This window comes from Urocitellus parryii, chromosome 5, assembly GCF_045843805.1.
Source record: "Urocitellus parryii isolate mUroPar1 chromosome 5, mUroPar1.hap1, whole genome shotgun sequence".
In the NCBI taxonomy this organism is placed as follows: domain Eukaryota; kingdom Metazoa; phylum Chordata; class Mammalia; order Rodentia; family Sciuridae; genus Urocitellus; species Urocitellus parryii.
The window spans coordinates 211,224,882-211,237,560 of record NC_135535.1 but is presented as its reverse complement, the minus strand read 5'-3'; the positions used below and the strand labels follow the sequence as shown (position 1 = coordinate 211,237,560).

The following is a 12,679-nucleotide window of genomic DNA, read 5'->3' as shown; positions in this document are numbered from 1 at the left end:
CAGAGCTGGGCTGGGCTGCAGAGGTAAGGGCATGAGCCTGGCAGCTCCAGAGGGGTGTGGCCTTGAGACCTTCCTTCCAGATTCTGAAACCAAATGGGGATGGACAGACTGTCCTGAGGTACCTAGGCCAGGAGCTCCCACACACAAGCCCTCCAGCAGCCCCCCAGCCTGTGGGGGTGGGGAGCAGACTTCTGATGTTCTTGTGCCTCCCTACAAAGTGCCCCCCCAGCTATACCCACCTGCCCTCTGGCCATAATGCTCCAGGAGAAATGTCAAGAGCCCATGGAGCTCTGGTGCAGGGTAGTTACTCAGTCTGAGCTTCTGTCTCTTCTGCTGTGAAACAGGAGTAGCATGGCTTATCCCCCAGAGCTGCTATAAGGATGCAGTGAGACCAAATAGAAAGCACCCAGCAGATCCTCGCCAGTACTGCCTAGCTCCCCAATACCCTCCTCACGCCTACTGCTGTGCTTGACCAACCTGCTCCCCCATCTTCCCCTCCTCCAAAAAACTTGGGACCCCCAGGTGAGGATGGGGTGCCTCAAGCACCATCTATCTCTCCAGTTTCTCGCCCTTGCCCAGCCCACGTGCAGAGGGTGCCTGATGCAGCATCTTTGATGGGTAAGGTGGGGTGGCTCGCCAACCACACTGTGGTCCCAGACTGTAGCAATGGGAACTTGGGGAGCACCTTAAGATGCCAGGGATCAGGGGCCAGGAGCAAGGGTACCCAGGGACAGAGTACACACTAGGGGCCAAAGGGTCAGAGACATGGCCCCAACCTGGCCTACAGCACAGCAAGAACAAAGGTGGAAGTTTCTGCAGCCCCAGGTACAAGGACAACTCTAGACAAAAGGAGGTGGCATTAACTGCTTTATGTACATAGCATCCCCACTAGCAGTGGCATCCAGTGACTTCCAGATCAGTCCAAGCTCAATCCTGGCAGGTTCCAGTGACAGACATAAGAAATGAGGTGACCCAGTTATCCAAAAAGGACTGTCAGTGAGGTCCTGGAATCTCAAGCCAGACTGAAAGAAGGCAGGTCCCAGCATCCCCCAAGGGAGCAACCCAGGTTGAAACCGAGCTCAGAGCCGGGGCCGGGGCTGCTGGGACTGCAGGTCCCACAGACCAATGAGGCGGTCAGCCTCCCTCCAGCCAGACAGCAGGGCCCCATGCGTTGTAGAGTAAAACGTCCGATGTGTGGCTTCCCCTGCAAACAGGATCTGGAGCTGCAGAAAAGGGTCAGGGTTGGATGCAATTGAGACAGCTGACACAGAAACAGAAAGCAGAGCCCCATGCTCACTATTCACTCCCAAGACTGGCAGGAGACCTCATGCCTGGACTGTGCAGGTGTGAATAGCACCTGGAGAAGCCAAGCTGTGAGGCAGTAAACAGTGACCTCACCAGAACTGCCGAGTCCCCCAGGAGGATGAGGAGAGACTCCAGAGCTAGGCAGATAGAGAAGTAGACAAAAGCTAGAGCCTATGAGCTGGGCAGAAGTTGACCAATAAGTGACTTGGTCAATAAACGAGCTGAAAAAAGATCATAAGATGACTGGAAAACTGAATGGTGAGTACTGGATGCTGCTCAAGAGTGTTTCTTTTTTAGTGTGGTAATAGTACAGCTACATATGTTTGCTGGGCTTTTTGTTGTGGTTATGGTTTTGTAGTGCTAGGATTAGAACCCAGGGCCTCGTGCACACCAGGCAAATGGTCTACATTGAGCTGCACCTGACCATACTTTTATTAAGAGTGTCCTTATTGTTTAGAGTTACACATAATATATGTGCGTATGACCATGCTCAGAAACCATGGGTCGGGAGGCTGCCGAGGACAGGGTAGGCCCCTGCATGCTTCTGCCCACTTCTGTATACATTTGATGTTTTCCATATTTTTTTTATAGTTGTAGATGGACAGCATATCTCTATTTTATTTATTTTTATGTAGTGCTGAGGATTGAATCCAGTGCCTCATAAATGCTAGGCAAGTGCTCTGCCACTGAGCTACAGCCCCAGCCCCTCCACAATTTTTTTTTTTTTTGAAAGTGATAATATAAACATGTGCTTTACAGAGAGAGTAAATTTAGAGATCAAGTCAGCTGAGGGGCTGAGGATGTAGCTAGGGGTAGAGACTTGCTTAGCGTGCATGGGACTATGAGTTTATCCCTGCACCACAAAAAAGAATAAAAAAAATTGTTTGAAAGAATAGTCTGGGTAGGGGATGAGTTGCCCATCAGCTACTTTTGTTTCACTTTGTTAGCCAGTATTGTAGAATTATGACTCTTGAAGCTATTTGCATATATAGTTTTGATATAACCAATGTACTTTTAAATTAATTTTTAATTGTAAAAAGAAAATGGCTGAGTCTGGAGGTCCAGCCCTACCCACCACTCACTCGTACTCCAGTGCCTCTGGGTCTTCACAGGGACTAGATCTGCAGTGGGATGCTGGTACCCCACCAGGGCCTGCCATCATACCTGGGTGCTGGAGTCATCCACAGGGAGAGGCTGGGCCAGCAGGTCTATGTCATCTCCAGTGCTGCCCACGGCCACGTAGCTGTAGGAACCCCGGGTGTATGGGGCACTGTGCCAGCAAGACCTCAGCACACTCTTAGGCGCAGGCAGCTGTGGGTTTCCTGAACCAGAGATGTAGCATGTCAACCTGGAGCCCTCAATCATGTGTCTGAAACTGGTATTCATTCTAAAGACTGAGGAATTTAAAGTGAAAGACACTGGCTAGGGAAAAACTGAGCCACCAAGTGCTTTCCTTCTTTCCTTTTCCTGGTGCTGGGGATGGAACCAGGGGTGCTTAATCTTCAGTCCTTTTCATTTTTTATTTTGAGACAGTCTTGCTAAGTTGCTGAGGCTGGCCTTGCTTGAACTTGCAATCCTCCTGCCACAGACTCTAGAGCTGCTGGGACTACAGAGCATGCATCACTGTGTCCAGCTTCAAGACTGTTCCTAAGAGGCTCTTCCCTTCTCAGCTGCTCTGCTGAATGCTGCAAACGCAGCCAGGGCCAACAGGCAACACCACTGAGCCAAAGGCCCTGCTAACCAACTGACCCTTGGCTGCCTGAGCAACTTTTCTGAGCCTCAGCTTCTTCACCTGAAAGTCTCTGTTAAAGGACAAACAGCATTTATTTTGGTGGCAGATTTTAGAAAAAAGAAGTAGTAAGTGTTTATAAAGGCATTTCAGCTCCTCCATGATAAGAATGTTATTGACTCCACCAGGAGGAGCAAAGGCTGTCCTGGAGATGCAAAGAGCTGATTTAGTTCTCTGTTCTGAAATGTAAATTTCCTGCCTACAGATTACCCAACAGCACAAGGCAATAAATCTGCTTTGGCGAGTTAAGCACCTGTCACTCTCCGGAGCACTTGGGTTAGAGAGAGAAGTACTTCTTCATCAGACAGAGTCTCCATAAACTCAGACTCCAAGCCTGCAATGAAGCCGCAGAGCACGTGCACAGACCTGCTGGAAAGAGACCATAGAAGAGCCACAGCTAGCCCAGCTCTGCTGTCCCTCTGCAAGGACCCACACTCTGTGGGCCCCACCACACCCACACAGTGTCCCAGAGCTTTCCAGGACAGCGCTTTAAGAGTCCGTGTAACTACATAACACCAAGATGATGTTTGCTGCTCCGGCCATCATTTGCAAAGATGTGCACTGGCAGTGACGTGACGCGAGATGAGGGGCGCTGTGAGCATGGCCATACACATGTGCAGTAAACAGTGCTGACTATGCTGGCTCACTCGGGGTCCTCACCAAGAGACTTTTCTGAGATTGGTGGTGACAGGGTTTCACGGGTGCTAGGCAAGCCTTCTACCATTGTGCCACATGCCCAGCCCCAAACTTTTTCTTATTATATAACAAAATGTGTCAACATTGGGAAGATTGCAAGAACCAATATTTTCCGAATGACCAAAATCAGAGATAGGTGAAGGATCCATTCAAAGTGCCAGACAGACGAATGGACTTCAGTGGAACAAAGTGCAAAGTCCCTGGATATGGCCTCAGACTCCATGCCTGGCCCTCAAGAACCACCACCTGTTGAGTGGTACAGCTGTCTGAAAGGTGTGTCTCACTACTCCCTCCTTCCAGCTGCAAGTCTGTGTAGCTCGGCCCTCTTCCTGTCCACCAAAACAAAACACCACTGCAGGGTAAACCCAGCAGCAGCTTTGAGAACCAGCAACTCTGGGGCCAGACTCCAAGAGATCTGCAGACAAGAAAACTCCACCACCCTTCTCATCAAATTTGTTTGAGAAATGTAGTTATTTTTAATTGTGAAATGCTACTAATGCTATGGAATAGGTTTATTACTGTCATCTTAAATAAGACATACCTTTAAATTTCTGAGTTTCAGTTTCTCACATGGTAAGTGCAGACATGATCCCCATAGATGAAAGCTCTTGAGATCCTCACCACTTTATAAAGGGATCCTGGCCACAAGTCTGAGAGCCACACATCACCTGCCACACTGGTTTCCAAACTCTTGAAAGTAAGTTTTCTCTTCAATGAGAGGGGATAGTGGAAGGGCTGCTCAGAGGCCACGCCTCCTGCTCCCATCTGGGTCCCTAGTCTTTCATGCTGGAAATAAGGTCCTTGAGTATAATATAAACTTCTCTTTGTCACAAGACCACAGAACACTGCCTGTTCTGTCTCACCCTAAAAGTGTGAGCCCCACCCTCTGATCATGCCTGGTGCTACTTCCTGAATTAGCACCAGCTAAATATGTTATGCTGCTGGACCATGAAGTCAAGCCTTCCCCTATGGTGCTTGATCCATTACTTATAAGTATTCAGTAACTACATCCCCTTCAAGTATCATCTCTCCCCAAAAATGAACAGACCCCTATTTCAAATTTCTTCTGCATCAACAAGTCCCAGTTTCCTACAGAATCCCAGTAAGTGCAATGGAATCAAACATTCCTTCAATCCACCAGCACATTCTGGCCCTTTGAGACACTGATAACCTGTGTGCAGTTAACCTCCATCTGTCCCTGCAGGAGTCAGGCCCAGGATGTCAGTAGTCAGCCCCTTGAAGGCTCATGGCCCCCCACCCACCCACTAAGCCCTCAGAAATGGCTGGCGGTGAGCCCCACGTGTTGTTTTCTCAAGCAGACAGACCTAGTGAATGGGCCAGCCTCCCTCAGAGCCCTTAGGACATAGACATACCCGAAGGGTGGCAGGACCAAGAAGCCAATGAGCTTCTTGAACCAAGCATCCTGCATTGAGGGAGCTGTGTCCTGAAGGGGTGATGTGTCCTCCCATACCACCTGGATGAGCTGGCAGTCGGGCTCCCAGAAGGGCTCCTCAAACTCCAGGAAGATTTTGTTGTTGGTCCCAAAGCCTATTTTCCTGATTGCTTCTGCTTTCTCAGCAGGCAGTGGAGGATCAAAGAAGGTATTCTGTTGTTCTTTGAGAAAACCTGGAATTCAGAATTAGACGTGATTCACACCACATAGTTCTGAAACTAGAATTTGTGCCAACAAGATCCCAGCCTGAATGACAGTGAGGCATCTAAACATGCCACATGTTCATTCAGGACCCTGGGGACACAGAGATGAGGCTGGCCCTGCCCACTGGGACTCTAAAGGAATACTACAGGCCCAGTGGCCACCACTGGTCATGTGGAGCAGTTTGCATGAGGGAACCCACACACTGCTTTGCAGGAAAGCTCATTCCTGAGCCTTCTGTCTCTCCACTCTACAAGCCATGTGGCTTGAGATCAGTTAAACATATAGGCCCATACCACATCAGAAGCTATATAAAAATTAGTCTGCATGGCAAAAATGTAACTTCAGTCCAGAGATAGACAAGAGGATGAACAACAAACAACAGCACAGTCAAATGAGGTGATGGAACATATGCAGCACGTGACGGCCAGCCAATTTCCCAAAGTCAGCGAGGAAAGGAGGAACAACCAGTAGCAAACAGCAAGGTCATCAACAGGCAGTGAATGGGGACAGGGCTCCCTTGCGTGGTCATGGGGACACAGGTGGGGTCACCCTGTCCAGATCTTCAGTCAGCAACTCCCAGCTGGAATCTACTTTCAGACCAGCCACTCAGTCTCCAATGCACACAGACACTGGTGACGCAGGCGTGAGGACCACTGCACGTCCATCACTACGATTAACTACCATGTGGTGAAAAGCAGACATAAGCCTGGAGCACTGCCTTGTGGACAATGTGGACACAAGGGTCAGGTCGATCTACTGACCACACACCCAGGGTTCAGCCCTAGCAGCTTGGTTAGCGTGAACTGCAGATGTGCATGAATTAAGCCATTGGTGTTCAACAAAAAGGACTCATAACAGATCCACACATGCTGATTTGGAGACACTGAAAGCTCCGTTAAAAACAAAGGAAGCTGTGGCTGGGGCTATAGCTCAGTGGTAGAGCACTTGCCTAGCATTTGTAAGACACTGAATTCGATACTCAGCACCACATATAAATAAATAAATAATAAAAGTACATCAACAACTAAAGAAATATTTTTTAAAAAAAGGGAAGCAGAGCAGATGCTAATATTCCCAGTATGATTCCATTTGTGAGAATAGCACAATCTTGTCCATCCCGGGCACATAGCATGGCAGCTGCAGCCACCTCAGGGCTTTCATCTCACACCCTCCACCAAACCTAGACTCCCAAGTCAGCTCTGGCACTTGCCATGACTTGGGCAATCAAGTGACTGCTCTCATCACCTACGTGTTCAAAGCTGTCCAACAGCAGGGAGTGGCAGACACTTCCTGAAGCTGCACTAAAGGAATAAAAGACCCAACAGAAACACAGATCCATGGGTTTGACACACACACAAAGCCCAAGTCCAGTCCACAGCAATTACGCTGGCCACTCCACCTTCAGCCAGCCCCACTGCTATCAAATAGCCAAACAACTTTGGCTCACACACTTAGGTGTAAAGTACCAGATCTGGAATTGGGCAGATCCTTGGGCCCAAGGATCCCCACAGGACCTAATCTGCAGATCAGATTCTTCCTGCCCTTTCCTCCCCTAGAAAGCGAAACTTCACAACGCAGTTCCAGCCTTTCCAATCCCCCCCCCCCCGCCCCACCAAACAAGCAGAGCTTACTTTTCTTGCATTTTCTTACTGTGAAACCCTTAACCCAAGGCAGGCAATTGCTACAAACATGAGAGTGGTTCCTTCCGTCTATCCAAACATTATCAGAGTAAGAATGGGAGCCCACAGCCCAGCAAACATCCCAGAGCCTATGCAGCCTGAGGCCATTGTACCAGGGAGGGGTATTGGGACTGAAAGTGGACTCTACCTAAGGGAACGGTGACAATGACGTGATGTGCTGGAAGGCGGCTGCCATCCTCACACTCCACCAACACAGGAAAGGTCTCCCCAGGAAATGTGCCCTCCCGGAAGGATCCGTTCCAGTGAATAGTCTTCACAGGCCTGTTGAAAATCATCACGTCCTTCGGCAAGGAGGCCATGATGCAGTTGGTAAGTTCCTGGTAGCCCCTAGGAGAGACAGATGTCGGAATTGCTTAAGAGAACCATAAGTCTGCTGGAAATAAGTCCTCCAAGCTCCCACAGATGTCAAACGGAGCACCACTCCCAGCCAGGCATGGGGAGGTAGGTGCAGAGTCTGCCCAGAAGTGGGGAGCAGCTCCTGTGGTTTTCCTGTCAGCCACAGGAATGTTAACACCACCTTCCTGAGATAATGGACACAAAGCTGTCCAGGTAAGCATGGAGAACCAGGGCTCCCTCCTAACCACCCAAGACTTCTGTGTCTGCACATTTCTTGAGTCACAAATGCCCATCTCCTGGGCAGAAGCCTCAGGGCTGACTTCTGAGAGTCCAGTGGATCAGCCCTGCAAAGCCACCCTGTCACAGGGGAGAGGCCTGCCTGGCACTCTGCAGCTGAAGCCCCTCTGGTAGCACTTTGTACTTAAGAGGCCTCAGGGACAGGAGAGAGAAGGCATTCCAACATATCTTTCCTCTCCCAGTTGTGCTTTTGAAAAATAACTCTCTTTTGCTTAAGTAAACAAAGCTAGGAAAAATAGTGACTGGTTTTTCTGAATGGGAAGGGCAAATGTCTCTAGTCTTCCCCCACCTCCTCTGCCTCTCAAAGTCAGAGAACAGAGTCCAGCCAGCCCCTTGGCCCTGGGGTGTACAGAGGGCTTTCTGGGGAGGCAGGGCCACATCCATACCCAGAGAAGGTGCAATCCAGCCCTGGCAGCACGGTGTACTCTCCAAAGGGCGCAAGGGCCACCAGGTCCATGCTATGGGTGCCACTCAAGCAGCACTCCACGTGGAAGAAGGTGTTCAGGATGGCCAACTTGAGCTTCCTGGTCTCCTCATTCTCTGTCCAGCCGGTTACCTGCTGGCTGATCTCCTTCTTGAGGTACTCCCCAACGCTGGGCACTGGGGTCTCAGTTGCATGAAGGAACTCCCGGGTCTGGTCTATCAGCCCATAAAACAGACTGGCCATCTCTGCCACCAGCTCAAGGCTCACACGTGCCCCGGAGCTAGTACAGCACACAGAAGGCAGGCCCACATGCCCACCTGTCTCCACCAGCTGGTTCTCCTTGGACAACTCCTTCTCCCCTAGGAGACCATACTCAGCAGCCAGCTGGAAGACAGGGTTGCCCTGGGAGGGCCCATGGATCCAGTGTGCACCCACCTCCACCACGCCACCTGGGGGCAGAGGAAATGCCATTTGGAGGTCCCCTCTTCAGAAAGGTCACCCCAGCCCTCCCCTTCCCCAGCATGCTCTGAAGACCAACTTGAAGGGCCACGCTTCCCATGACAGCCATCGATTTTGTCCTCGAGGGCCAGGTAGTTCCCATTGGCAGGACTCGGACAGACCTGGCTTAAGGGGATGGCCCAGGAGAGGTGCTGGCCTGCACCTGCCTCCGCAGGGCACTTACAGGAAAGACTTGGAGGGGAAGAGGGTGCCTGAACGACCCTGGGCTGGAGCGGCACGGTGCGGGGCCCTAGGCTGCCTTCCCCTGGCCAGACGCCTCCTGACCAGCTTGGGGTCCGGTTTCGCGCCCAGAGAGCTTGGGCTGTGCGGGTGAGGCTACCGGCCTGACGCCCCGGTGCCCTGGTGAAGTGGACGGGGCTCCGGAGCGGGGATCAGGAAGGGGTTCCGCGAAAGGGTCCGAGGCGGTTACCGAAGCGGCGTTCCGAGCGGATGCGACCCCCGGCGCGGGCCGTGGCTTCCAGGACCCGCAGATGCTGGGCGGCAGGGTGGCGGCAGAGCCTCTGCGCCGCCCCGAGCCCCGCGATGCCGCCGCCCACCACCAGCACCCGCCGGCCGCCCGAGGCCTCCGCGCCATCGCCGCCTGACGCCATGGCTCGTGCGAGCGTCCAGCCGCGGGACCGGACGCCGGGGGCCGGGTTTGGCGAGAACGGGGGGGGCGGGGCCTGAGGGCCGGGTGAGGCCGGGTGAGGAGGCGGCGGTCGAGGGCGGGGCCTGAGAGCGGGGCGGGGCCTGATGAGGCGGGGCCTGAGGACGGGGCGGGGCCGAATGAGGCGGAGCCTGAGGGCTGGGGCCCCGCGGGGAGCAAAGGGAGGGGGTGAGTGGGGCCGGGCCGAAGTCAGCGGGTGGAGAGCGCACGGCGTGACCCTAGCCTCTCCTGCCTCCGCTAGCCTCCGAGTTACGCCTGCCACCCTGGAGAACTGGGCACTAGGGGCGCCTTTCTGCTGGCCAGTTTCAGCGGCGCACATGGGTGGGTCATTCGGAGCCTGGAGCTGGGGGCAGGAGAACGGGGTTTGGAGTGTGACCCCCCGCTGCCGAGAGGTGTGGGCGAGTGTCGGCAACTCACCAGTGTCTAGCCGGATAAGCACTTCCTGGTTCATCTAAGGAGCCAGCGCAGTCACCCAGGGCCCCTTTCACGGGCACCGTGGAGTCAGTTTAGGAATCCAAGAACGGGTCTGTGGGTGCCTGGAGTGAGGCTGAGAGATCTCCCCTGGAAGCTGTGAGATAGCCCGGGCAGGGACGGTGTATGTGTGTGTGCGCGCGCTTTCTTGTTTACCTGGGTTACCTCCTGATAATCCCATTGTAAACTGAAAATATCACAAGCCTAAAATGCATTTAATTCCTTCAACTAGGAACATCATAGCTTAGCTGCGCAGTATGCTACAGCATTGGCTGTTTATCCCCTGCATCGTGGCTCTCAGAGAGCAAGATAGTCCTACATTCTCCTAGCCCAAGAAAACATCAGAATTCAAAATTCAGCTTCTACTGTTGCTTTTACACCATTGTAAAGTCTAAAGACGATAAGTCAAACCACACTAAGTAAGGGTCCTCTATAAGTCACATGTCTGTGCATAGACAGGATGTGATAAAGGTTAAGGGCAAAGTTCAACATTAACAAAGGACACATAGAGAAAAGTCTCTTAGTCTCTCCTCTCCTCCTGGGCTTCTCTCCAAGGAAGTTGACTGCGTATTCAGCCAAGGTCCCAATTCAATTGGGTAGTTCTCCACTGCATTGCAGTCCAAGGAGCTGGAGGCCTTGAACTTCCCTGAACACCCAGGGGCACCAAGTTTCAGCCATGCCCAGGGCCTAGGAAGAAACACCCCCACCCCTCCAGTCATCTGTAGCTGCCTGTTTCTCTGGGGTGAGGACAGCCAGGGACCCAGGCCATTCCAGGCTGGGGTTTGCCCTCTCCTCCTATTGCTTCTGTGGCATTCTGGGAAACTACATGCTCCACCTCCAGCGCAGGTGTCCAGACAGTGGTAGACTTTGTTACAGTGCAGCTGACCCTTGAACAATGGAAGTTTGAGCTTGGAGGGTCCTATATTTGGATATATTCTCTCTCTCTCTCTCTCTCTCATTATTTTTTTTTAATTTTTCAAGAGTTAACACAATTTGAAAAAACTCATAGAGATAAACCTTATAGCCTAGAAATACCAAGAAGAAGAAGAAAAATGTAGGCATAAAATAAAGGCACAAAGTATATATAGACAAGTGCCTATTATATAATTTACTAACATAACCATACACAAATCTATTTTTTAAAAAATTAAAAATTGTCAAAACTCACACAGATACAGGTCAAGCATGGAACCATTTGCAATTCAAAGAAATGTAAACAGAAATGCAGAGGTAAATCTTAACTACATGAAAGGGACTGTCTTGTCTACTGCACTAACAATTTCACAGCAACCTTGTTGCTTTTGGATGCAGATATTCAAGGTCTCTGCTGAGCAGTTTGTCTCTGGTAAATTTCCTATCCCAGTAAAAAGCCATCTCAAGTATGCTTCTTGTATGCTTTCATCATATATAATATATACAATATATAATATGGGTTAATTGGCTGCAATGTTATAAGTTTTCCATCAGAAGCAGATTATTATTAGTTCAGTTTGAGGAAGTCAAAAGTTACATGTGGATTTTTGACTATGAGATGGGTCAGGCCCCTACCAATTCCCTTGTTCAAAGGTCAGTGTTTTCCACTGCCTCCTCACTCCCAGCCCACCTCCCCTCCTCTCCACCCTATGACTTGGGGCAGGGCCAAAGCTTGCTCCCAACCCCTGAAGCCTCTGCAGTCCTACAGGGACTTGGAATGAACTGAAGGGTTTGCACATAGATGGCAGGGAGGAAGAGGAACTAGGATGGGTATAGGGCTGATTTTTTTTTCAATATTTTTAGTTGCACAATATCTTTATTTTATTTTTGTTTGTGGTGCTGAGAATCGAACCCAGTGCTTCACATGTGCTAGGCAAGTGCTCTATCACTGAGCCACAACCCCAACCCCTGGGACTGACTTGGGAGTTAAACTTGGAAGTTCAACTACTTAATGAACCAATGATATTTGCAGTGGGAACAGTGTGTACTGTTCACCAGATTCACCCCAGTGCCAGGATGTGCCAGAGACTCTCTTAAAAGTAGCTAAGATTCTACAGTAGCGCTGGGACAGGTCCCAGGTCAGCAAAGTGGCCTCCCAACTGCAGGTACAGACATACCCCACACACCCCTTTTAAGACACATCCTTGCTTTACCTGGGGAAGACTGACAAGGAGAGAGCCAATGGCCACTAGAAGCAGAAGACAAGCTGGACTCGTGACACACATCTGTAACGGAAGCTACTCCAAAGGCTGAGGCAAGAAGATTGCAAGTGCAAGGCCAGCCTGGGCAATTTAACATAAAAAGAGCAAAAACATAAAAAGTGCTGAGGATACAGCTGAGTGGCATGGCACTTGCCTAGCACATGTGAGTCCCTGGGTTTAATCCGTAGTACTGAAAGAAGGAGGAGAAGAAGACTGTTTGGGGTGTGACCACTGTAGCTCTAGTGTCACTTGTTTCTCCTAGGTAGGGTTGATCTCCCTTAGAGGGGACTTGGTCCTCTCCCCAACGCAATGCTGCCTGAAGCAAAACACTAGCTCTACCTCCCTCCACACACAGGTTGTCTGCAGGCTTGAGCTGGGAGCTGAAGATCCAGCTGAGCTGAAACCCAATGGTCTCATGTGTTGCTATGGTTCAGAACACCCAGTGCCCAACCTCTGTCCTTAGCAGATTAAAATCCAAATTGGCAAAAGCCTTAGGTCGCATGCATATGCCCAAAGTGAGGGCTGATTCCTTAACTGACTTTCTGAAATTGAGCTGCTAGTTAGGCAGCATGGCCCAGCTCCCCACCCTCTCTGTATGGACACTGTGTGTGCCATGTTGGACTCCTGTGTGTCCTACACTAGTGTTGGTCTCATGGCTCCAGGCA

At 51.0% G+C, this 12,679-nt stretch overlaps 1 protein-coding gene across 2 annotated transcripts; it reads right to left on the bottom strand.

The window, feature by feature from the left end:
- Positions 1 to 853: 853 nt before the first annotated feature.
- Positions 854 to 9,352, bottom strand: Paox (polyamine oxidase). 2 transcript variants are annotated; one of them, XM_026381411.2, is made up of 7 exons: positions 9,133 to 9,352; positions 8,167 to 8,653; positions 7,275 to 7,474; positions 5,164 to 5,416; positions 3,348 to 3,463; positions 2,470 to 2,627; positions 854 to 1,223 (listed from the first exon to the last, which is right to left on the bottom strand). In XM_026381411.2, the coding sequence occupies exons 1-7, from the start codon at positions 9,311 to 9,313 to the stop codon at positions 1,080 to 1,082; spliced, it is 1,539 nt and encodes a 512-aa protein (XP_026237196.1). In that variant the 5' UTR covers positions 9,314 to 9,352; the 3' UTR covers positions 854 to 1,079. The 2 variants fall into 2 exon arrangements, with proteins under 2 accessions (XP_026237196.1, XP_026237197.1); XM_026381412.2 differs by having other exon boundaries at positions 3,348 to 3,460.
- Positions 9,353 to 12,679: the final 3,327 nt, after the last annotated feature.